Here is a 27,596-nt window from a genome sequence, read left to right as displayed (position 1 = left end):
TGTATGTCTGATAATATCACACCCCTACCAAACGTCCACTGACTCCCTATCACTTCTAAGGGATCTAGAATATATTCCTCTGGCATTTAACGTTTTTCATGAGCTATTCTCTCCCTGCCTTTCCAGTCTCCTTACATATTAATCTTCTCCACAAATTCTAAGGTTCAGCCATTCTGGTCCAGGCACATTTAATTTTCTATGTCTCCACCTTTGCAGTGGCCATTTGCTATGCCTGGAGTATACCTCTACATTTTGGAATCTCTGTTTTCCTTCAAGACTCCTCTCAAAACTAACCTATTGGGTGAATCCTTTCTTGATCTCTCAATTTCCTCCCCCAAACTATTACTGATATAGACTTTAAATACACATTTACATTTGAATACATGTTCTCTTCTTTATTAAAATATAATGTCTTTGAGGACATGGGTCATTTCACATTTGTCTTTGTAATACCAGGGCTTAGTAAAGTTCCTGGTACACAGCAGGGTGCATACTGCATTCTGGACATAGAGATTAAATATTTTTCCTTTTTTTTCTTTTTCAACATCTTTAAAATAGTAGCGCTTAAGTAACAATAGCTAACATGTATATAGTACTTTAAAGTTTGCAAAGTACTTATAAAAATCATTTTATTTTACCCCCCCTATGACCTTCAGGAGGAGATGCTTTTTATTCCCACTCCACACACTAGAAAACTGAGACAGAGTATGGATGGCCAGAGTCACATAGCTCTTAAGTATTTGAAGTTAGATTTGAGCTCAGGTCTTCCTGTTTTATCTGCTTTCACACCTCTTTAAGTACTCAATAAAATGTAATATAATAATATAAGTAAACTTCTATAAGTACTTAATAAGCATGTTTGTCAGTACTCTTATTTTTTATTTCTTTATCAAATGTTTTATTAACTTCTAGTTTACATCATTCATTTCCGCAAGATTTTGAGTTACAAATTTTCTCCCCATTTTTCCCTACCCACAACCCCAAAATAGCAATCCCACTGGATATCCCCTCCTCCAATCTGCTGTCTCCCATATCTTCTCCCATACCCCTCCAACTTTTCAGTAGGGCACGGTGTATCTCTATGCCCCAGTGCCAGTATATCTTATTTCCCAGTTACATGTAAAATAATAATATTATTATTAATAATAATATATATTTAAACATTTGATTTTAAAACTTTGAATTCCAGATTCATTCCTTTCCTCCCTTGTCATCCACCCTCACTGGAAAGATAAGCAATTCAGTATAGGTTGTACATGTGTAGCTATGAAAAAACATTTCCATAGTAGATATATTGCAAAAGACTGACTATATTTCCCTCCCTCCTATCCCACCTCCCATTTGTTCTATTCACTACTTTGATCCTGTCCCTTGTCAAAAGTGGGTCCTTCCAACTTCTCTCCCTCCTAGCCTCCCCTCCCTTCTATCATCCTCCCTCTCATCCCCTTTTCCCCTACTGTCCTGTAGGGTGAGATACCCTGTCATTCCCTTTCTAAGCCAAATTCAATGAGAATAATGTTGACCCATTCCCTTTTGCCTTCCTGTTCTTCCCCTCCATTGTAACCATTTTCCCTTGCCTCTTCTATATGAGATAGTTTGCCCTATTCTGTCTCTCCCCATCTCCTCTCATTATATTCCTCTCTCACCTCTTAATTTCACCTTTTAAGTATTATCTCTTCCTATTCAATTAGTCCTGTGCCCTCTATCTATGTATACCCATACACATATACACACACATTCACATATGTATTCATATACCCTCCTATACAGACATATGTATGTATGTATGTATGTGTGTATGTATATATATGTATGTATGTATATACACATTTCTATTCCCTTCAACTATTCTCATACTGAGAATTTTCATAAGTTACAATTATTGTTTTTCCATGTAGGAATGTTAATAGTTCAACTTTGATAAGTTCCTTATGATTCCTTTTCCCTGTTTACCTCCTCATGCTTCTCTTGCTTCTTGTTTCTGAATGTCAAATTTTCTATTCAACTCTGGTTTTTTCATCAAGAATGCTTGAAAGTCCTCTATGCCACTGAATGACCATATTTTCCCCTGAAACATGATACTCAGTTTTTCTGGGTAGGTGATTCTTGGTTTTAATCCCAGTTCCTTTGACCTCTGGAATATCATATTCCAAGCCCTTTGATCCCTCAGTGTAGAAGCTGCCAGATCCTGTGTTATACTGATTGTATTTCCACAATATTCAAATTGTTTCTTCCTGCCTGCTTGTAAAATTTTCTCCTTGATCTGGGAACTCTGGCTATAATATTCCTAGGAGTTTTCTTTTTGGGATCTTTTTCAGGAGGTGATTGGTGTATTCTTTCAACCTCTATTTTTGCCCTCTGATTCTAAAACATCAGGGTAATTTTCCTTGAGAATTTCTTGAAGGATGATTTCTAAGTTCTTTTTTTGATCATGGCTTTCAGGTAGTTCAGCAATTTTTAAATTATCTCTCCTGGATCTATTCTCCAGGTCAGTGGTTTTCTCAATGAGATATTTCACATTGCCTTCTATTTTTTCATTTGTTTGGACCTGTTAATAGTATCTTGATTTCTATAAAGTCACTAGCCTCCATTTGCTCCAACCTAATTCTGAAGGAATGATTGTCTTCAGTGAGGTTTTGAGATTCTTTTTCCATCTGGCAAATTCAGCTTCTTAAGGCATTCTTCTCCTCATTGCCTTTTTGAGCCTCTTTTGCCATCTGACTTAGTCTATTTTTTAAGGTGTTATTTTCTTCAGTCAGGTTGTTGACTCTCATTTCATAATTTTCTTTCATCATTCTCATTTCTCTTGCCAATTTTTCCTCCACTTCTCTTATTCAGTTTTCAAAATCCTTCTTAAGGTCCTCTATGGCCTGTAACCAGCTTGTATTTTTCTTGGAAGCTTTTGGTGAAGGAATTCTGACTTCACTTTCTTCCTCCTGTTCCATGCTTTGATCCTTTTTGTCCCCAAAATAGAAGTGTAAAGTGGGCTGCTCTGCTTACTTTGCTACACTTGTTTGCTCATGTTGCCACTCAATTACTTGACTTTTGGGCTTTTTTGCCACAGTAGCACTCTGTTACCAGACAGGGGAGCTTCGTCCCAATTGCTAGGGTTTTCTCAGCTGCCAAAGGTATTAGCTGGGTTCCCTCTCTGAAGCTTCTACATGCTTTAGCAAGCTGGTTGCACACCCTAGGACCTCCACCCTAGACAGCAATCCAGATCCAAGCAGGTTAAACCAAGAGCGATTGCTCTTCAGACTGCTTGGTTGGTCCCCCTACAATCTACTTGCCAGGAGCTAAAGTAGCCACGTGTCTGGGGCTGCACAGCCACTGCATCTCAGCCACTTCTTGCCCTGGGGGCAAAGACTGACCACACTCCCGAACTACTGGATCCCAAAGACCACACCACACTGATCTCTCACTTTGTCCTTAGCATCTACGGTTGATAATTCTGGAAACTGCCACATCTGCTGGTGATCTGAAGTCCCTCCAGCTGGCAGCTGGCTGTGGCCACCCTGAGGTTAAGACCTCTGGCTCTCGCGGGGCTGGAATAGGCTACCAGAGAACTGTGCTGGCCGCTTCCTGCTGGTCTGCCAGGCTGTCCTCAGCTGGAGGTTAGTTGCTCTGTGTCATTTTGTGGGTTCTGAAGCTCCAAAGTTTGTTCAGAGTCACCCTTTACATGAATTGGAGGAGGTGGAAGCTGGAGCCCCACGGAAGTGCTGTTTCTCCTCCACCATCTTGACTCTGCCCATCTGTAAGTACTCTTACAATGAACTCTTTCATTCATTGCTATAGCTTCTTAAATTGGAGGACCCACTAGCAAATAACTTAGTCATTTATACTTTATTTTTCACTGTGACATTAGTATAGTCACTTTAAAACATTTTTTATTATACTTACTGATTTTAATATGGGTTCACAAAATCTTCCCAAATGTCTCTGTATTCTATTATTTCTGATTGCAGAGTACCATATTTTAAAAAGTCCATTCCTCAACAAATGGAAATCTATTTTTGTTTCCAGTTCTTTTCTATTAATGAAAATACTGCTATAAATATTTTCATGTCCATGGGGTCATTTTTTCTTGTCATTGACCTTCTTGTGGCATACTCTTACTAGCGAGGTCTAGGGATCAAAGGATATGACCATTATTCATTTCATATATTTCTAAAATGCTTTCCAAAATAGTAGGGCTGATTTACAGCTTCAAGTACAATTTATTAGAGTGTCATTCTTTCATAAACCTTCCAGACAGTGAATGTCCCCATCTTTGGTCATTTTTGTCTTTTTGAAGATTTAGAGGTGAATCCTTAGGGTTATTTTGATTTGTGTATCCATCATTGATGATTTGGTACATTCTTTTATGTTGTCACTACTAATTTACATTATCTCTTCTGTTTACATACCTTGACCATTTATCTATTGGGAATGACAATTAACATCACTAAATTAACATATATATGATTTTAGTTTTAATATATTATATTTATAAATAAATATATTAATAAATATATATATTAGACCTGACTTCTGACCTTATATATTTTTGTAAGGTATCTTTATATCATGGAAATCAGACCATTATAGGAAAAATTAAATACAAATATTTCCACAATCAACTACTTTCCTTCTACTGGAGTTGCATCAATTTTGTTAATGTAAAAGCTTTTCCATTTCATGTAACACTCTGGTAAATACAAAGGAATTGGATAAAAGGAATAAATAAGGATATAAATCCAAAATTATAATACATCATTTCAGGACAGACAGAAAGAAACAAACAAAAAAACCACCTTTTCCTTGAAGCAGGAGGAAAAAACGCAAAATACTGCAATAAACAAAAAGACTGAGAATTTTTCATTAACTGCTTAATTGAAAGATAGGAAAAGGGAGTAGAGGAGAGAAATAAGCAACTAAATAAATGGGAAAAATAATAATTTAAATAAACTCAAAAACTAGGAAAAGGGCTGACAAACATGGTAGAAAGTCTATAGGAATGGGGTTACACTGAAGTATTTTAAACAAACTGATTATGAGGTCAAAGTGATGATTTAAAAAAAGAAAAAAGGACAAAATAATCTTAAACCTAATCAATAACTTAAAAGATGAATGACTTAAAACAAATGAACAAAATTAAAGAGAGGGAAAAATAACTCCCACAGAGCTGTAAAAAAAACCATCTAAAAAGGATAAACATAGAATCAAAACTTATTCTACCTCAGGTGAATTAAAAAGAAAGCAGAAGTGAAATCATGCTATCAGGCAAGGCAAAACAAATCCATAAGATCAATAAAGATAAGCAAGTTGATTTCATTATGTTTAAAGGAACCACAGACAACAAAACTGTGTCAATATCCAAAAATGCATGCACCAAATGGCATAGCATCTAATTCATAGAAGAAAAATCTCCTGATTTGGGAAAAAAAAATCATATTCAATAATTGGAGCCATTGATGTTTCTTTTTTTTAAGGTAGATAAATCTACTACATAGGCAAAAGAGAAAAATGTAGAACAGAAGAAATTATTGGAATGTTTAGAACTAAGCTATATTTGGCACCTTCTAAATGGAACCACTAAAATAGATTATATATCCTTCAAAACATACATTAGCTAAATATAAAAAAGATTAATGAACTGAATATTCAACTAAAACTTTGAAAGCTAAGATATCAGTAAATACAAAATTAACTCTAAAGAGGAAATCTTGAAAATCTGGTGGGAAATAGATCAACTGAAAATAAGAAATGTACTATAAAATTGATTTAAAACCCAAACCTAGTTTTTTTGAAAAAAAAAATTAAATTGATAGGCTTTTGGCTTCCTTAATTAAGACATTGAAGGAAACTAATCAAGTTAATGAAATTAAAAACAAATTAATGGAAAAATCATAACAGAAAATAATTATCAACATCTACAACAGTTACATGCTAACAAAACCAGAATTTTAAGAAATAGATGATTTTGTGAAAACATATAAAATATTCCAACTAATGGAACACCAAATGGAAATTTTAAAGAATAGAATCTCAGAAAAGGAAATTAAAGTAGCAGTAAATGAATTACCAAGGTCAGTGGGGAGTTTGGAGAAGGACAATGATTAAATATCTTGATTTATCTAGATGGATTTATAGGAGAATTCTATCAAACATTTTTGGGAATAATATTTCATTTTTCCCCAATTATTTTTAAAAACAATTTTAAAATCCATTTTTGAAAATGTTGTGTTCCACTTCTTTTGTTCTCTCCCTTCTCCCTCTTCCCTCTCCAAGATGGTAATCAATTTGTTTAACACATTTTTAAAGCAAACTTTCAAATTGTATTGTTGTATTTTCAATATTATACACATTATTCTTTTTTTAAAGACAAAGATGAAAAAAGCTACACTCTACTAAATTCTTTATTTTTTAGAAAAAAAAATATTCATAATGCCTAGTTAAGATTTGTAGTTTATATCTCTTTTCTTGTTTCCAAAAAGGATTTCAATGAGTAACTAAGTGATTATGGATTTAGGAAAATCCGATTATGTCATTTTCCAATAGAAAGAAGAGCAAAGTACATGAAATATTCTTTATTAAAACCAGTTTATTCATATTTTTCTAGGAATTTAGAACTTTATTTTTGTTTTCCTCTCAATGTTTGAAATTGCTAGAGAACTCCATATTCGAAATTTAAAAAGCTCCAAACAATCGTATTCGATTCAATCTGACAAACATTTATAAGCACTGATTGGTTGCAAGACATTATCCTAGGAGAGCAGATAAGTGGTACAGTGGTTAGAGCACTGGGCTTAAAATCAGGAAAACTCATCTTCATGAGCTCAAATCTGGCCTCAGACACTTTCTAGCTATATGACCCCAGGCAAATCATTTAACCCTGTTTACCTCAACTTCCTCTCCAGGATCTTTGCCAAGAAAACCCCATATGGGATAATGGAGAGTTGGACATGACCGAAAAACATCTTAATCTACTAGAAACTGAGCATACAGAGACAAGATGAAAATCAACTTTTATCCTCTAGATGCTTGCATCCTCCTCCAAGACAGGGACAATCTCAGACATTCAAGTGTCTCTAATTCATCAAACTGTGTGTGACATATAGTCCGCAGTGTCTTAAGTGAAAGGCATCAGGTACAGAAAGACATTGACCCAATGATGATTTTCTATTCCTGGAATTTTCCTTACTCCAACTATTTTCTGAGCATTAGCAAAAACATTACTTTACCCTTGTCTTTAATAATTGTAATCATTGTTTGAGAACAAGGCCAGGCTAGGCATCCCTACATTTTGATGACGATACTAAGCCTCTATCCTCATTTGCTGGATGCTATAATTGGTTCCTGATCTTAAATTCAAAGATCTAGAACTGAGAGAGATATCAGAAGACAGCTTTTCCAACCTTTTCACTGTACAGATGAAGTAACTAGGAAGTAAATGATATTATTCTTCCCATTTTACATATGAAGAAAATAATTGTGAAAGGTTAAGTGCTTTGCCCAGAGTCCCACAGATATTAAATATCTGAGTTAGGATTCAGCTTAAGTTTCCAAGGACCTGGAACTCCAAGCTTCAACTTTGCAAACCCTAAAACTGAAAGTTTCACCTAGTAATAATGAATCTCACTGCCAGATAAAGCATTAATGGAATCAGCATTTCAAAGACAAGGAATTCAGTCTCCATTATTGTAGCATGGGCATGATTAAAATCAAATCATCAAGTAGTACATTGAAAGTTTCATATCATACCACCTAATATCATCATATTTATTTCCAGTTCAAATCTTTTTCTACTTGACTTACTGAAAATGACCCTGAAATTTTACTTAGGGGGACTTAGGTCCTAGGCAAGCTTTATTACTTGCAAAGGGTGACCTTGGGTGAGTCACATGAATACTCTGAGCCATACTTTCCTTACATGTTTAATTTTCTTACTGTTACTTGCATTATATCTCACACAATTACTGAGAGCCTAAGGAGAAATGCATTGAAAATATTTTGCAAGCCTAAGACCATTTGTAAATAGCAGCTATTATTCTGCTAACAATAACCTCTCAGAAACTATAGATCCTATCTGATTTATCTTTGAATTTCCCATAATGCTTAGCATACAGTTCAGCACCTAATTGGTTCTAAATAACTGTCTGATGAATGGAGGGACTGAAGTGTCAAAAGGCTATATTTGTGACCTGCACAACAAAGTATAGTGAACAAATCATAAACCATTCTGAGACTATGGGGTGAATGTCTCTGTAAAAAATGATCTTGAATTTTAGACACTAAATCCCCTGAGAAACTATGATAAAATGTGGGTATAGCCAACTTGAACATTTCACATTCAACCCAGAGAGTTTCATCACACTCACCATAACATAATTTATGACAAAACCTTTTTTCCTGCTGTTTCTGTTCAGGCATTTCAGTCTTGTCTGGCTCTTTGTTACCCCATTTGGGGTTTTCTTGGCAAAGATACTGTAGAGGTTTGCCATTCCCTTCTCCAGATCACTTTACAGATTATTAAACTGAGGCAAACTGGGTTAAGTGCTTGCCCAGGGTCACATAGGATGTAAGTGTCTGAGGCAAGATGTGAACTCAGGAAGAGGAGTCTTCCTTACTTTATGCCCAGCATTCAAAATCTTACTATCCCATGTATAAAACTTGAAGAGACATGAGAAACCATCAAGTCCAACTCCTTCATTTTACAGATGAGGAAACTAAAGTGGAGAGAAATTAAGTGATTTGTCCAGGGTAATATATCTAGAAAGCATCCGAGGTCAGGTTTGAACCCTGGCCTTCCAGACTCCAAGTCCAGTGCTTTATCATCAAGGATAAAGACTTACTAAGAAGTCCTCTCCACATCTGCTTGAATTAGGTCATTGAACTATGTCCCCTGAGCTATATTCTTTTCAGGTAATTTGAGGTAATACTGTTGGTAGCTTAAAAAGTCAGGAATTGCTAGTAAAGTGATTTCTCACATCTTAGTTAAAGGCCCTTGAGAATGGACTATTGAGAATGGCTACTGATGTGAGTTTGAAGTCTTGTGGTCTCTGTTCAGATTCTGAATTCTAGGCTCAGACTAGCAGCACTGGGCCAATCATTTTGTAAACGTTGGTCATAAGGGAGGTTAAAAGAGCATGAATTCCATCTCACTACCAAACCAACCAGCCATGGAACGAGCCATTTTATTTAGCAAGATGGAAGCTCCTTAAATAGGAGGACATTTCATTTTTGTTTTTGTGTCTTGAATGAGTCCATCTTAAAGATCACTCATCAATCCATTCAGAGCAAGAGTCTTGCATTCTTCTCAGTTCTTATGCTACAAAATGACCAATCTGCATTCTTGTTACTGAACCAATAAAACAGAAGTTTTGCATCAAGGCTAAAATATGCATAAACCCATGTATAAGACTAATAAAAATAGCATCTAGCTACTTATGGTTTCAAAGATCTCTTCAAGCCTGGTAAGGGTAGGAAGGTGCTGATTACTTGAATCTCCCCACAGTTACCTATGTTTCATGTGCCTGTGTTTCTAAGTAAAAACTTCTAACGAGTTGAGTCAAAATTGCAGGGATGCCATTTTGCCACAACAATTTCGAGTCTTTAAATGCTTGCTGAATTAAATGGAATTGAATTGACCCAAGGACATCACCTTAATGCCCAGAAAGACTAGAGAATACTTTTGAGAACAGTATTATTATGGAGACAAAAGGTCAGTAAACTACTTATTACGTTCTCTATCCAGTTCTTCGTTGCATTAATGTGTTTTCTTTGTACTTCTATTTATTTGTATTCATACCTCACATGTTCTCTTATGATTTATGAGGGAATAGTGTGATATAGTTACAAGATATGAGTTTGTGCCTTAGATTCAAGAGTACTGGATCTGTAATCCAAAGATATGAACTAAATCCTTCATCGTGCCACTTATTACCTGGGATTCCATTCTCTGAAAAATTAATGGAATAGAATAGGCTATCACTAACATCCCTTCCACCTGCAAATCTGTGATCTAGTCTTTATATAGATTATCTATAGATTCATGACCTTGGGCAGAGTAATTAAACCTCTCTGAGCAGCAGTTTCCTCCCCTGTGAAATAAAGGACTTGACTACATGATTTCTAAGGTTATTTTCAAGAAAAAAAAAAGGATTGGGGGTGCAATTAAGAGAACTCTGTACATGGGGGAAATGATGCTTGGGAGATAATGCTTTAAAGTCAATTGGCATTTCCTGCTTTTAGTTTAAAATATACTGGTACCTATATACTTCCCATGTATAGTCTCTTGATCTCTTTCTAATGTTTCTAGGTAATTTGGAGGAAGCTATGCCATCTATCTGGAACGTGGTATTCTTTTAGTACACAATAATGGTGAGGAGACTACTATCAGCAAAGTATTGTGTCATCTCCTGGGAATACAAATAAAACAAAAACTAGAGGAGACAGTAGAAAAAGCAGCTTCTGAGGTCTCTTTCAGACCTCTATATACCAAACCAAGGAGGACCAGACAGTTAGACCAACTATATATCAACTGACATACCTCTATGTGCCATAGAAAGAATGATGGATTTTAATTGTGGGTACTAAGTTTGATCCTCAATAAGGTCTCAGGAAGTTCATTCATCTCTCAGATTTCTCATTTTTGAAATTAGGGTGCTGGATTGGATGGTCTCTAAAGTTCTTTTCATTTTCTAAATGTATAATCCTGTGATCTCAATAGATGTCTTAAATATTACTCATTAAGGACCTCCTGAATATGAAGTGATCTCTCCTTAAGGTTTCTGTAGTTAGGATAGAGTTCCTAGATATGTTTGGATAAGGATTGTTCAAGTTAAGGTGGGATGGAGTTGGGGAGCACCCTCTCCCATCTTTAGCAATAAATGTATGTCATCCCTAGCAACAAATGAGGTCACCATCATTAATATCAGATAAGATCAAAGGCTTGGAGTACCAGTAACCTGGTGGGAAAGGAGATAAAGGGCTGAACAAAATTTCTAGCTAAAGTAGGGAGGAGCATAGAAACCCTTTTCTTCATTCCCTACTACCAAAGTCAGGTGGATTACCAGAGTCCTTTGATTTACCCCCTTTTCTTCCTGTAAATAGGTATCTAACACCTGAAATCCTACCATTTAATGCATTAGTAAGAAAAGATTTTGGGGGCAGCTAGGTGGTACAATGGATGAAGCACTGGCCTGGAGTCAGGAAGACCTGAGTTCAAATTCTGCCTTAGACACGTATTAGCTGCATGACCCTGCACAAGTCATTTAACCCTGTTGGCCTCAGTTTCCTCATCTGTAAAAATAGCTGTAGAAGGAAATGGCAAACCACTCCAGTATCTTTGCCAAGAAAACTACAAATGGGGTCACAGAGAGTCAGACAGAAACAATTAACCTTTCAGTTTAAATTAGCTCTGTTAACCTCTTTTCCTCTCAAAGAGAGGCAAAGAGAGCTAGAGAGATATTGTGAGAAGTTGGGCTAGAACAGGGAAAGGAATCAGAGGGAGTCAGTGGAATATAGCACATGGGAAGGCCAAGTATGAGTAGGCTAAAGAACGTCATTAGGACCTTCAGGATCAGAGGCCTAGGCACCTGATGAGTTGAGATGAAGAATCCTAAGACAGAATAGTGAAATAAAGTTAGAGTTGGAGGGGTCAAGGGCGATCTTGGATTCCATAATGAATTTCACTGAAGTCAATTCTCCCCATATGAGCATCCCTCTATTCTGCTCCAACTACCAATCACAATTCTCATTTCACTCCTCAGTTCTCTTCCCTTCCTTTACTCCCTCATACCCCTTCTAGCCCCAGAAAACTGACTCTCTACAAATGTCTTGTCCGAAATGAAGAGAGGCTAAATTAGGGGAAACAGAGAAGTCTAAGCCTTTGGTTTTAGGATTTGAGTTTCTAAAAACTAATCTTGAAAGACCATCCCTGGTGCCAGTCCCTGCCCATCAATTGTTTGAACCCTCTTCTCACTTAAGAAACATCCTCTGAAAACTGGTAAAACTACACATTCATGAAGAGAAAAGTGACGAGATCTAGAAGAATTTATACCAAGATAACATAATGGAGAAAAACAACTTTGCAAAGCCTTAGCAGACCAATCAACACCATGATAAACCATAAGTCCAAAAGAACAAATATGAAACACACCATTCACCTCTCAAGTGACGCACGCTGAATTTAAATTGTACGGATACACATTTTCAGACATGGCTAATGTGGGAATTTGCTTTATGACATTATGAAGATATGTAATGGAATATATATATATATGTATGTGTGTGTGTGTATATATACATGTATATGTAAGTTACTCATTGTGTGTATAGGTAATCAATGGAAGAGACAGAATAGTTTTTCTTTTAAAGAGAAAGATCATGCCCTCTCCTTGATTTGTAATTTCAGAACATAATAGAATCACAGATCCAGAGATGGAAAGGACTTCAGAAGTGACATCAAGTTTTTTGTTTGTTTTTCTTAAATGCAAACTATCCTCTAGGAAAATCAAAGTATTTCAGAAATATATTGACCTAAGAAAAATCACTACAAGCTATGTAAATCATTAGATAAACATAGCTTTCTAAGTTCTTTTACTCGGTCTCTAAAATGAATAGGAAACTGTGTGTGTTGTGAGTGTGTGCATGGGTGTGCATATGTGCATGTGTGTATGTGTGTGTGTGTGCATTGCTCAGGAGCCAAGGATTGAGCCCCACAGCCATTACTATGAAGTTAAGAAACACAGCTGGAGGTGATTTTGCAAACATAACATGGGATAATTTACTTGGTTTTACATTACTGATGAATAAGGAAGGAATCTGTTCTTAGATATATCTATGATCTTATCACGTTGGACTTTCCTTTCAATGACGCCAATCTCAGCCCAATCTTGACTCCATGTCTTGTATGATTCTTGTCTATGCCTTCCTGTCAATTAGACCCTGGAGGTACAAGCAAAAACTTCTGGTTTTCCCTGCTTCCTCCAGAAATTCCCAGAATGCCAGTGGAGCAAAGTAATTTGCTTTACATTAAAAAAGCCTTAGTCTGAGGTGCAACTGGGAGTAGCAGATCAAGGCCGAGATTAGGAAGCAGGAAGATCTGGGTTTCCATACCATTACTGATGCTTACCAATATCTCTGTCACCACTGGTAATCATTCAACTCTTTCTGACCCTCTAGCAATTCTCTTTATACAATGGATAATAGAATATAATCACTTAAGGCAGGATCTGTTTAATTTTGTCTATATTTCCAGTATCTAGCATGATACTAGGCACATAGAAGGTATTTATTATGTGCCTAATGATTACTTAAAATGCTATTAGTCATGCAAAGTTACTGCTATTCTACTGAAGGACTAGTGACATTATTTAATTACAATGAATATGAGCTTGCTTCTACTAAACATGTAGCTCATTGGTTAGGCTCTCAGGGCCATTCTTGGTTTCTTTAGTCTCAAAGAAATATCCCAGCGAGCATGTAGGACATGAGATTGATGTAGGTGCCCTCTGGTCCTCCTTAATCCATAAGTCACAGACTGTGCCTTTAACTCTGACCCAAGTTTCCTGTATGTGCCACTGGTAGCAAAAGGTGAGGGTGAAAGTGGAAATGTATGGACATAAGTTGCTGAGCAAACCCCTAAAGGCACATGAGTTGACTTGGTCTTCACTTTGTGCCCCTAACAAGGATGGTCTGTTTCTCTATCTGGTATTGCTAAGTAGACATAATGAATTATGATATGCTAGAAAGAGCTCTAGTCTTGTCAAGAAACTTGGTTTTAAGTTCCAGACTTGTCACTGGTAGATGACATCAGTTTCTCATCTCTAAAATGGGGGTGTTTACACTATACTGCCTATTTCCCTGGTCTGTTACAATAGTTGGATAAGGTAAGGAACAAAAATGAAAGCCCATATAAAACATGAGCATGACTTTCCCAGTTCCTAGGGGGCTTATCTGAGTCTCACTCTCATTCCATGAATAACTTAAATAACCTAAAGCTTAACTCACATCTGGACTACTTCACCTCTCCACTTGTTCCTGAGGGGACACCCACCTTCTTTACAGTCTCCTTTCCTTGATGGTCCATCATCTTTAGAATAGCAGCACCTTGAGAACAAGGGTAGGCTTGCATTCTTTTATTTGTATCTCTAGTGCTTAGTACCGTGCCTGGTATACAGTGAGCAAAGATCAATTCTAGATCTAGTCATTGGATCCAAATATGACTTGATCTGCCCAGTCCTATAGCAGTATCATTGGAGTACAATGAATCTCATCTACAGTATGGGCTGGTCTGCTTTCCATAGCCATGGAGCTAACAGGTGCTGTGAGAGACCCATTTGCTTTTCATCAAAGAAATAATTCAGAACAGAGCTAGAACTAATAATTTTGGGCCTGGGGCAAGGTGCATTAAGGTATCCTCACATCAACCTAAAAAAAAATATTTTCTAATATTGATACACTGAATTCTGTGGGCTGCAAATGTCCGGACCAATATAAAACTATGGATGATTTTGTCAGGGAGGTTTAGGGCCATGTGAGCCCTGATAGGGAGAAATCACCTGGCTGCTCCCTCCTTTCAAAGTAAGTTCTAAGGGCTGTTATTTTCTGTTGCTAAAGGATTGCATATATTTTCATCCCTTTCTCAGATCAGCACCTCATGGCAAATTCCTGGTGGATATGCCCTAGTTCTGGATCTGAGCAAATGGTCAATTAAACTCCCTTTCCAGTTTCATTTATTCATATTTATGAGGCATTATCTCCTATTTTTTCTGAATATTTTGTGATCTTTCCTACCTCATTTCTTCTTCAAAATGAGAGGTGTGTGGGGCGGCTAGATGGAGCAGTGAATAGAGCACCATCCCTGGAGTCAGGAGGACCTGAGTTCAAATTCTACTTCAGACACTTAACACTTACTAGCCATGTGACTTTGGGCAAGTCACTTAACCCCAAATGCCCTGCCTCCCCTCTCCAAAAAAGCAAAAAAAAAAAAAAAAGAGTGGAACCTTCCACATTCACGATGTTGAGTGAACCAATACAACTTAGTTATTTCAAGTATTCTTTACTGTTATTTCACTATTTCAAAAAGCCTTAAATCAACTTATCATAGTGTTCTTAGGTACTTTTCCTGCTAATGGAACATGCAATGAGGATGGAAAAAAACAGTTTTAAAGGAAATAAGTAAAGATTACTTTATATTTTGGCAAAGCAGAATTCAGAGAAGTATTTTTGTAGCTTGGGGATCATCAGAACCTGAATATCTTCCTGATTAACAAAGAAAAACTAGGCAGTCTTATACTTCCCATTTTATGTTGATGTTAAAGGGTTAACTTTTAATCAGTATGATGTTGGAGAAAGAATATTGGCTTTAGAGTAAAAGAACCTTGCTAAAATCCCACATTGCAATTTATCACCGGTGTGGCTTTGGCCAAGACCTTAACCACAATGGATCTCCATTTATGAATCTGTTAAATCCTCTGACTGGAGAAGACTGGACTGTAGGTTTCCTACAGCTCTAGGTACATGATTCGAAGATTCTTGGACAGCTCAATTTTTTTTTCCTACACTAAACCTATGATTCCATATTTCTATGATCTTTGCACTCCCATTTAGGTGACATAGAGAAGATAGATGAGAGAAATCAAGCATCTTTAGGCTTCTAGGCAATCTTACTGAATTATCCCCACATTTCATCTAACCACTTCCTAGTCCTTACAGCTTCCTTCTGGAAAACCTCAAATACATGTTCCTCAAAGGGAGGAACTGTGTGTGCTCAGATGTCCCCAAGGGTTTACTTTCTTTTTTTGTTTTTTTTTTTGGAGGGAAATTGGGGTTAAGTGACTTGCCCAAGGTCACAAGGCTAGTTTTTGTATTGTGTCTAAGGTCAAATTTGAACTCAAGTCCTCCTGACTCCAGGGTCCATGTTTTATTCATTGTGCCACCTAGCCACCTCAAGGGTTCATTTTCTTTGTATCCCTAGCAGTTCACACAAGGCTTCTAGCATAGTAAGTTCTGGTGACTGAGCAACTGACAGCCTTATGCAATGACACATTCATTATCTAAATAATGTTAGTCAACAGGTGGGAACTCCAGACTGAGGAGTCAGGATCCTTTAGATTCCTATTATTACTCTTTCCTGAGACAAGATTAGACAGAGGGGGGTTCTCCCTAAAAATATACATATTATATAAATAGTATTATATTATATTTATAAAATATTATTAACTGTATAATTATAATATAATTATGTTATATATTATTAATATTAAATACACACATCTATATAGCAATCATACATGATGAGGTACAGGCTCTGGGAACCCCCTTGAGCTCTCCTTGAATCTTCTCATTTGCTGAGGCATTTGCCTGAGGCCATAGGCCTTTCATTGTGGCTCTGCCCAAATCTCTGTCCCTCCTTTGTCCAGCAACTTCTTACCCTTGATCCTCCCAAAATATCTATACCCAAATCTGTTCCACCCTTGAACTTGTCTAGCCCACCACTATCTGTGGTCTCCAGGTAGCCTCCAGTAACTTCCCACCTTTAATCACTCATTTACTGGACTCTGACCTCATTGACTCCTCCTGAAGACCCTCCCCAAACTCCTCCTCTAGACCACCCCTAGATTCCTCCCACAACCTTTCTGTATATAAGACCCCATCTTGCCTCCATGTGGTGTGAGAGCACCATAGAATTTTCTAGCACAGACTTGCTCTGTGTCAGATGATGCTGGCTGGCTTATTCAACACACGCCTGACACATACTGAGGCTCCTTAAGAGTCTACCCAATATGGCTAACTTTTAATAAACTTTGCTTTTCTTTGGATGAGAGAAGACTTGAGTCGAATTCATTCAGCAGGACCCGGCATGTTGGTATTCTGTGGTCTTGAACACCCCTAACCCTATACCTCTTCATTTTATGGTGACCTCATCATTTTTATGGTTCCCTGATACCAGGAGACACTGCTAATCTCAAGCTATTCACCAGGGGGGACTGGAAGGCATGTAAGCCTCTTTCTCTCCCCATTCCCCTCCTCTCTGAGGTATTTTGTTTTGTTTCTCAGCCCTCTCATCTATACATATATTTGTTGTTGTTTAGTTGTGTCTGACTCTTTGTCCAAGCCATTTGGGCTTCTCTTGGCAGAGATATTGGATTGTCTGCCATTTCCTTCTCCAGCTCATTTGTAAAATGAAGCAGTTAGATTAAATAGGCCATGATGTACCTTTTATCTCTATATCTCAATTCGATGGCTCTTTGAAATCAAGTAGCACTTGACGTGTCCAAAGTGGCTCTTCTGATAAATGGCCTCTTGGTGGGTTCCTTTAAGTTTCTAGAGGTTCCCAGGAGGTCTCATGGCTTCCCAATTTTGTTAAAATGCAAATAAATCTCCTTTTGTAGTTGTTGGGGCTCTCTCTACCACTAAGGTAGGGAAGGTAGTTGGAATTGGAGGAAGGGAGTGTTGAGTGAGAAATGCCCCAATGACAGCTAAAACTCAACATGTTCAAAACCAAGCTTATTTCCTTTCTCCTTCAAATTTCCCCCTTCCAACTTTTTTATTCCTATAAATTACACCATGACATTGATGGGTGGGAAAAAAAAAATAGGTGGATTCCTTGAAGTTCAATACATAATTACAGGATTCTCAAGTATCCCAGGGGGCATGCAATCAAAATAAAATCCCAAAGTTTAAGGTGAAAAGAGGGGATTTACATGATAATGGGGACTTCAGTGAGTGAAAATTAAGCTATTTTAAATGTAAAGGTATGTTTAGTGTTCATAGTGGCATAGAAAAGAGGACTTCTTCCAAGGATATTAAGAAATAGAACACAGTCACACATGCTTTAAAACAACACAAATGACCAGTTCTATTCAGGGTTAGTTATTATGCATGTAGAAGAATTGACTCAGTATCATGCGTTTTGTGGCATAGCCAAATCAATATCATAATTTCTGGTCCTAAAAGGGGAAACTAGATTATGGTCAGGCACAACAGTCTCAATGGCAATCATGTTTTCCACCCAAATGGAATATGGCTGACCATTTTATAAGGCCTTCAACTGTGTTGGGAAGACAAAGTATGACTTGGGATGGTACAGATTTAAAAAACACACATGAGTAGTATAATCTAGGGAAATGAAGCCACAATTTACAATATTAATAAAGATGTACACAGTGGACCTTTATGATCATGTTGGATGAGAAGAGAAATGGTTACAAATACTCTCAAATGATAGCAGAGATGTTACCCAACATATGATTACTACTACGCTTTCAATCTTGTATACAAATCATTTTCTCATGCATCTTTTGGGGGATAATTGGATACTGAGGGAATTGTGTGAAGCAAGCTGACTCCATCTTGTGACTTAATTCTGGATCCTGCTTCGTTTTCTTTATATTCAGTTATGCGTCTAGTTAACTGTGAGAAAACTATTCAATTATGGGAATTTCAGGAAAACTTCATTGTATTGTTTGAACCTAGCCCTGTGTGGCTGGGAAGTTGGACCACTTACACTTGTTGCTTAGACACCCCTTAAGTAAGGACCTAGGTTATGCAAACTAAAAACCACTCAGATCTGAAGACTTCAGATCAGTCTTCAGATACAAGGAATTTTCTCACAATTACACAACTCAAGTAACCAATATGTCTTTTCTGAAAACTGTTCTTGTACCGGTCAATCAATTATTTCTATATTTTAAAAAATTGAGTACAGACACCTGAGGAGAATGGGACTCCTCTTTTTCTGATTTCGTTGAATTGCACCTTTTTATTCTCATCTTCTCAACAGGGATAGCCCCTAATCTTTCCTCCAATTAGGAGTCAGTTTACTTAATTATAATCCTGTTTTGTGTCCTGCTTATTTTTATCTTTTAATACATAAAAATGTCTCTCCCTATATTTGGGGTCCAGTGCCAAACTGAGGAGGCCTGCTTCTGGTTTGAGATCAATTGGCACACATTGCTTAATAAATCTGTATGCTCGAACCTTTGCTTCCTCAGTTATTTCATCCTTCACCCATCACAATGTTGACAAGTCAGTTAGGAGAACTATTTCAAGTATAAGCTTTATTCATCTTCTTCAACGTACTGTTTGGCTGCAGCTTTTCTGCAATCTTTCTGGGTGGCTGCCTTAGAAATCTTTCAAAGTAGCCCCCCCAAAAAAAGGAAAGAAAAAAAAAAGAAAAAAACCTCTAAACACAATGTAAGACAAAGATAATTTTCTGAGAATTTTGTTGTTGCATAGTTGTTTTTAGTAATATCTAACTCTCTTTGACACCATTTGGAGTTTTCTTGGCAAAGATACAGGACTGGTTTGTATTTCCTTCTCTAGTTCATTTTACAAATGAGGAAATGAGACAGAGTTAAGTTACTTGACCAGGGTCATGCAGTTAATAAGTATCTGAAGTCAGATTTGAACTCAGAAAGATGAACCTGACTTCAGGTCCAGCACTCTACATATTACAAAGAAATAAAAATAGAGACGAAACAATGAGATGAACACACACTTGTTAACTTCCTTATCACCTACTTAAAGTCTAATCTCAAAACCTCTAATTTGCTGAAACAGAAGAGAAGAGAAATGGTTACAAATATTCTTTAGGTCAGTTTTGGGACCCATTGGGATTTGCATATATCTAAAACGCCCTCCACTACTGTAAGGAAAGTTCCAGGTCAATAAGACTTTCCCTAAAGGGGTACCATTTTAATAATGCACTCTTCCCTTCAACTCATATCAGCTTTTCCAAAGGGGAATCCTTCAGTATTTTACTATTGCCAGAACCCATCATTTTACTAAAGATAGTATCTCTTTGGCATTTTACCATTATCAGAACTCATTGTTCCCTTAATGAGTGTATCTCTTAACTCATCAGTTCTCTTCCCCAGAAGGGTTGGGGCAAACCATCCCCAGCAATGTTTGTATAAACCTTAACTTACCTAGGAAGAATTTGAAATCAAGAGAGGGAGTCTCACTTCCAGGGCAATATTCCAGGAAGAATTCCTCAGTGAAAGATTAACTAGAGTAAGTTTTTTTTTGAAAGACTGTCCCTGTAGCCTGAATCCTGTCTCTTGACCTGGCTGACTATACCACAAAATAATCTTCCAATAAGATGCATATTAATTAATTAAAAGACTATTTTGAAGACTTCTTGGAAAAGGCATGTTTAAGGCTTGACTGCAACAGGAAAACACTCAATATTTTTCATCATTAGAAATATGTATAAGCCACCAACCACTTTTGCCTCCCACTCCCACCCAGAGGAGAAAGGGGGACAAGAATGGCATCTAAATAGTAGACAGTCTAGAAAAGACTGCAGTATTAAGAGATTAATCCTTCAGTTTTGCCTACACAGTAACACCAGGGTGAATGGATCGATTCAGTCAAAGACCTTTTTGCCTGACATAAATCACTTAACTAACCCAAAGACTTGTCCTGTAGATATTAAAGCCAGAGCACAAAATATAAATGGTGAGGACTTGATAATCAAGTGTTGGAATTTGACAGTTCAATGTCAAATGCCTGAAAGTCAATTGTATGTCACTGAAAAAGAAATATATTCAAGGTCTTAAAAACACAGACAACACGGAAAGGGAACCAGGAGGTAGCATTGCAGAAAATGAACTTACCTAAGCATGAATCACTAAATGCTGAAGAGGACAGCCTGTACAAATTGCTTTCTACCTTGTTCATCTTCCTACCTGGAAAGGACAGATAGGTTCTTCTTTAGGCCTTGGGAAAACAAGGTCAGGAATCAATTCAAAAAACAAGAATGGGGAAAAAACCTACTAGGTGTCAGGCACTGTGCTAGTTGAAGGTAAGATTAGTATGAAGTCAGTCAACTAGCATTTGTTAAGCTCCTACTGTGTGCCAGGCACTGTACTAAATGCTGAGGATACAAAGAACTAAATACAGTCTAAGAAGGGGGAAAACATACAAACAGCAACATACAAATGAAACAATCACTACTAGCAAAAAACTACTTACAATCTAATGGAGAAGACAGAAAACACGTACAGGTAAGTATATAGAGAATGAATATATAGAAAATAAATACAAATAAGAACATAGTAGCTTGGGATGGGGGAGGGCACTAGTTATCGGAGGGAGGAGAAAAGGCTTCATGTATGAAGCAATGCTTAGGCTGCCTCTTGAAGGAAGAGAGGCATTCTAATGAGGAAGGAGCCCAGTATAGCCTTGGAGAATGGCCAGTGTAAATGTGCAAGATAGTTGTTAGACTGTCAGGCATGAGAAAGTCTTTTTGGCTGGAATAGATCACAGGAGGGAGAATAATGCCCAGTGAAGCTGGAAAAAGAGTTTCAAATCTCTACAAAGCTAAACAAAGGAGTTAATAATTAATGTAGAGGTATTGGGAGCTATGAGAGTTGATAGAGGTTTACGTTTTATGAGGGGGAATCAACACGTACTCATATTTATGCAGAAAAAAATAAAGAAGGTTTGAGTCATTATACCTACTACTCTTATAATGGAGACTATAGGGAAGATTTTTGCAGACCTTCCAACAAAGCGAATGACTAAGAATTAAATGATCAATAACAGAGGGAGGGTTGCATGTTATACTAAAAGAGTGTTACCGTAATCAACTATTGATGGCTTCACTGATGGGTAGGGAAGTGTCCTAATTTAAACCAGAATTTGATGGTTCTCAGCACTCATTATTGTCCTTAGAGTCAGCCCACACAATGCTTCACTGGCTCATTTGCTAGACTAAACTCTCAATCTATCAGTCTGACGTGGCTGCCAACTCCTGTCTCTGCAGTGGGGGCTCTCTAAGCACAAGCTGCTTACCAAGTAGAGGAAGAGATGAGTGTTGGAGCCTATGAAGTAAGGTAGATGGTTCTTACACATGGCAAGGAGGGCCACGTAGTGAAACAACCAATACCCATGATACTCCAAATCCACCTGCAGCCCAACATTTCTGTGCAGCACTCATTAGCTAAATGCATTTTTTCAGGAGTGGCTAAAGGAGGGGTGTCCTATTGGAGAGCCAGATCTGCTGGAAAATTTGAATTTGCTTCCTATATTATCCCCTACATGTCAAACTCCCACAAAATGCTCAGACACATAATTCCAGAGGGTAGCCTATCTTGGCAATGGCTCTTGCTGGGAGAGAGGCATGGAGCTATGGTCAGAGAAAACTGGTAAGAACAATGATGGCAAAACTGAATTTTGAGTCTCAGCCTTGCTAGCCCTTAAAGAAGTTAATAAGGGTTAAATTCCTCCTATTGAAAAGAAAATAGACCTGGATAGGGAATTCTCAGTGAGGAAACTCCTTACATGAATGCAAATGTGTCTGCTCTATAAGTTAGAGTCTTGAAGGGTAGATTGGGCACTGAGGAGGTAAAGGATGTACTCAGATCACAAAACCCATATTTATGTGTAAGATGTGGGACTTTACTCCAGGCCTATCTGATTCCAAAGGTAGCTTTCTATATTTATAACATGACAACCTTTAAACTTTCTCCTAAAATTTTATTACTCAATAAACAAATATTTAGTTAGTATTTCCAGATTTAGTGCTTTCAGATAATGTGTTTTGTGCTTGAGATACACAGAATAAACAAAAATAATCTCTGTGCTTAAAAATCTAATAGGATGAAAATGAAACATTGGAGGAACAGAAGTGAGAGGAGAGCTTTCTACTATACTGAAAGTGTATATTCTTATAAATAGTGATGTATTGGTATATTCCACACATATCAATCATTGCAAAGGAATACTAAAAGGGCTGAGAAAATGATGAAATAATCACCACAAAATTATAGAGTTGGGTGTGATATAACAGGATATTTAGTCTGTCCTTCAGAACTATATTAGAGGACATTCAGAATCTGTTTGAATTCACTTAATTACAGGAATCATTATTTCCATAACATGGTACTTTTCATTGTTGGAAGTCCTCAGTTGTAATAAAGAACTCCCTTATGCTGTGTTACAATGGAAAGAGGGCAGTCTTGAGTTAGAGGACCTCAGCTTGAAGCCCAGTTCTAATACTTAATACTATGGAAATTATAAGACAATTAAGTGGCAATTAAAAGTCACTTAAGTTTTCTGAGGGAGTTGGTTCAGATCACTTTTAGGGTCTTTTCCTTCAGCAATATCTTATAATACTATATTGAGCTACATACACTCTGTCCATGTGTAACTTCCCTTTAAGATCAAACAAACTTTACTGGCTGTTTCACCTAATAATATTTCAAATATCTGTCAAACTTTTAAGCCTTTTTATTGCTCTGGTCACCTACCTCTGAACATACTACATCATGGGCCAGATCTCCAAGAGGCCCATGAATAGAACATAACGTGAAATTAGAAGGGGAAAATGACATCTTTATGTTCACTAACCTGTAACTGAAATTTAACATTTAAATTGCTTATGAACATAGGTAACCAACAGTATTCTGTGAAGGAATCCATAGACTTCAGACTGCCAAAGGGATCCATGGTTTTAAAAAGAAAAAAAGCTAAGAACCCCTGTTCTATACCAAGAATCTATGATTTCATCAATGTGGGTACTCTATCCAATCATGTAGGTAGCAATCCTTTCACACCTTAGTAATTTTCATTAGTTGCCATAGTTGGAAAAAAAAATCATTAACTGGCCAGTCTTCTGAGAAGGTTTATGTTTAACACTAAGTTAGATTGATACTCAGAGACAAGCATATAATTAATTTATGACCCCATCTTTTGAGACTCTCTAGCTCTGAATAACCAAACAGAACTTTAGATCCGCTGGTCCAAATTTCAGGGTCACTTCTGGGCCATCGTAGGGTTTTCAGAAGTCTTTAGTGTACAAGATTCTATGACACTTCTAGTTATACCCAGGACTGCTGTTGACATGTGAGCTTAAGATAGTTTACAGGGGCCCAACATAACCTTAACTAGAACTTCTCTTTCAGTCTAACAAGCCAAAGATTAATAGCTTACCATGGTCTGCTATTTTATGAGCAGCTGATGGTCCTGGATTTAAAGGTTGTGGTTGTATTTGATTTGGGGAATTAAATGAAGAATGTTTACTCAGATTCTGAGGATGAGTCTGACTCCTGGAAGGCTTTAAAGGCTGTTCTTTCTGTATTTCATTCTTGTTCATGTTCATACCTGAAAAGCCCAAATGGAAAACATGAATAGTAACAAGTGTAAACAGGAAATAGAATTGTTGATTTCTAAAATTGCTATGACTATCCTTAAAAGTAGTTATGAGATATATTAACCAGGGAATGAGAGAAAGCAGGGTGTCATAAATAGCAATCTAAACTTGCAGTGAAAAATTCCTAGGTTCAGATGCTGCCTCTGACTCTGCATTTGCTATGAAAAATCTGGGTAAGTTACTTATCTCTTAGTGTCCCCAAAAGCTCTCTAAAACTAAACGTTGCTGAGGAAACAATGATTTGCATTACTCAAGACAATTTCTGCATCAGAAATTTCCCAGGTAATAAAATCACAGGAATGCATCAAAACAGTCCCAGCAAATGAAACAAAACTAACCTAAGGCTTGAATGAAATAAAACACTAATTTGTTTCAGACTTCATTTGGAGAATTCTTTCCAGTCCTATTAATGCTCTTATCATGTGAGATGGCAACCACTCCATGCATTAGTCCATTGGCTTCATGAGTTGCTGTGGCTCCAAACAGAACTTTGCGGCTAGCATTTCCAGACAGGTTGGTCTTTTAATTTTTTTTTTTATTTTCAGTTTCAAATTTTCTTTCTGCTTCCATGCCCACCCAGCCTCAATCATGGAGAAGGTGAAGTATTTTACATCTATTAAAAATATAAGTCATGCAAAACCTATTTCCTTCTGAGTCTATCAGTCTCTGTCTCGAGACTAATATGTCATTGGTCCTTTGGAATTGTTATGGATCACTGTACTTATGTTCAAGTCAGGAGGACATAGCCATTGTAGAGATGAAGACATAAGAGGTGGACATCTGGGTGGGAACAGAGTATAGGAAATAGTTCAATAACAGGGAACTTATGATAGCAATATTCTTGGACAGAGCTTTCTTTGACTCCTTCCTCTTTCCTTCTTTTCCCTTTCTACCATTTCATTAATTTCCAAGAGTTACTAAGTCTTTCCCAGTTGATTATTTTTACAACATTACTGTTACCATGTAGAGAATTCTTCTGGTTTTGCTCACTTCACTTAACATCAGCTCTTGTAAGTCTTTGCAGGTTTTTCTGAGACATTCCCTTTATGTTTTCCACCACATTCATATACTACAATTTGTTTAGCTATTACCTAATTGATGGGCATCCCCTGAGTGCCCAATTCTTTGCCACTATAGAAAGAGCTGCTAGAATTACTTTTCTACATATGAGTCTTTTTCCTTTTCCTTCGATCTCCTTGGGGTACAGATCTAGTAGAGTCAAAGGGTACTCATAGCTTTGTAGCCCTTTGGGCACAGTTCAAAGCATTCCCTAGAATGTTTGGACCACCTCACAGTTCCACTAATAGTGCTTTTCTATATCATGTTCCCACAACCCCTCCAAGATTTATTTTCCTTTTCTGTCACCTTAGCTTATCTGAAGGGTGCAAAGTGGTCCTTCAGAGTTGTTTTAATTTGTCTTTTTCTAATTATTAGTGTCACAGCAATTTTTTCTCATCATTATTAATAGCTTTGATTTTTTTCCTCTGAAAAATGGCTAGGCTGATCTTCTGATAATGGACACAAAACCCATCACTGGGTTCCTATGCAAAGCCTTTCCAAATTTATGTGACATAGAAGAGTCTACACTCAACTCGCAAAGACTTTGATATGCACTCTGTCACTATAAGATACCAGAGTAGATTATTAGTGGATGTACAGGTCAATTTCAAGTCATGAGGTAACAAATATTCATGATTTTATTCATTGGTCTACAAGGATTTATTAAGTATTTTATGATACAATGCCTCCAGAATTGCATATTTGAACTTATTTTCCGATACAAGACAATCTAAATACTGGAACCTGAAAAATAGAATTTAATCTTTAGCTTTCATTGTTTTTACCAATTTTTTCTCTTTAGAGAAAATATGCATGTATGTGCAGATTTTTGCTTTCATTAGTGTGGAGCAACCTTAACCTATAAATCCCCTCGATCCATCATAGTATCTAAGATCTACCATTGGATGGGACCTCAGAGCTCCTCTTGTCCAACCCCTACATTTTATAGAAGAGTTAACTGAGGCACTGAAAGGTTTAATTATTTCCCTAAGATTACACATGTTATCAGGTTGTTTGATTTCAATCTGAGAATGAGGACCATGTTCCCTGGGAACTTTTCTGACACTGGTAGTCTTCAAGTTTCCTGGAGGCAGCTAAGACTTAAAAGATTAGCATGTGACCACATGAGCACAACAAGTCTTCCTAACTTCAAGGCCTGATCTCATAGTCACTGCCATTTAAAATTCTCTATAATCCAGGTAAAAGTTTGGTGAATGTAAGCAAACTGAAATTATGAAGATTCTGTAAATAAACACACACACACACACACACACACACAAAGAGAGAGATAATGTGAGGATGAAAAAAAATCACGCTTTCTACTAAATATAAATATCTTGGAAACAAAACAGTCAAAATTCTCAAGAAATAAGCTATATAGAACTAGAAAAATAAGTTAATAAAATTCAAATTTATGTCTACTTAGAAATTTTGTGGTTCTCCCTTACAACTCTCCCATGTATGTGGATCTCTAAATTCTAGAAGAAAGGGGCATGGTAGGCATAAGCAGAATGAAGCACATTGCTAATGATAATTTGTGTGGGAGAAGTAACCTAAAAGACATCAAGACAGCTTACATGACTGAAAAGAGGCAAGTTTACAGCATGAGGGTGACAGCTAAGAACTACTGAAGCAATATACAAGATCCATTAAAAAATAACCACAAGAAAGCCAGCATTGTGTTGGATTGTTGCATTAGAATTTCTATGATGGAGTTATGGACACATACAGAGAATTATAGAAGAGAATACTGCAAGGAGTAGCTTTCACTGGTAGACAGAGTACCTTGACTGATGAGACTCAAGATTCTTTAATGTCTTCACCACACTAAACACTAACCATGGAAGGTTATAAGGACACTTCTAGGAAGAACCTGGATTTGTTTCTCTAAAAATAGTAGGGGAAGATTCCTTCTTTCAAAGGAATTGTAACCCCGGGGAAGGAGGAGGCCGATTCTGGACTTGTTATTAATATTTCTCCCTTTTCTTTTCCCCCAACCCTTTGTTTTAAGAGTGATCTTAGCTGTCATGTTCTCATGTGCAGGAAATAGAGAGTTGCATCAGGATCCCTCCCTAATTCTTTCTTGCCACCAATAATTCTTTTATTCCATTTTCTTTAATTTTCTATATTGAAGAAACTTTGCCCACAGATATTAAATATTCAACACTGTGTTCTACCTTTTGGAGGAAAGCTTCTTCCATTAGCAGAATATGTGCTTTCCTTCCTCACTTCAAGTGATCACCAAGAAAGACTTCTTTATGGTTTAGATGATTTTTAGAACCATAATAGAGAAAAACCTCAATTACTACAATGATGGCATTTATCTTGCATTCATTCACCAATTCACTCAGCAAACATTCATCTATTAAATGCCCAGATGTACATCCAAGTA

The 27,596-nt window shown here is 37.0% G+C and overlaps 1 protein-coding gene across 16 annotated transcripts in view; it reads right to left on the bottom strand.

Annotated features, from left to right (window-relative positions):
• ANO3 (anoctamin 3) overlaps positions 1-27,596 on the bottom strand; it is a 538,169-nt gene that overhangs the window by 204,064 nt on the left and 306,509 nt on the right. For 7 of the 16 annotated variants that reach the window (XM_069091310.1, XM_069091316.1, XM_069091314.1 and 4 more), the window contains 2 exons: positions 23,926-24,096; positions 20,607-20,678 (listed from right to left, as the gene is read on the bottom strand). The exons of 7 other annotated variants lie outside the window; for them this stretch is intronic. In XM_069091310.1, the coding sequence (XP_068947411.1) occupies positions 20,607-20,678; positions 23,926-24,096 (243 nt within the window). The remainder of the gene's footprint in view (positions 1-20,606; positions 20,679-23,925; positions 24,097-27,596) is intronic. 2 more of the 16 variants (XM_069091311.1, XM_069091319.1) reach the window with 2 other exon arrangements.

The sequence above is a fragment of the Petaurus breviceps genome, unplaced genomic scaffold, assembly GCF_028583685.1.
Source record: "Petaurus breviceps papuanus isolate PSGF00001 unplaced genomic scaffold, PetGlider_PUasm1.0 188, whole genome shotgun sequence".
Classification (NCBI taxonomy): domain Eukaryota; kingdom Metazoa; phylum Chordata; class Mammalia; order Diprotodontia; family Petauridae; genus Petaurus; species Petaurus breviceps.
The sequence above is the reverse complement of the archived record's forward strand: the minus strand, read 5'-3'. Positions and strand labels throughout refer to the sequence as shown.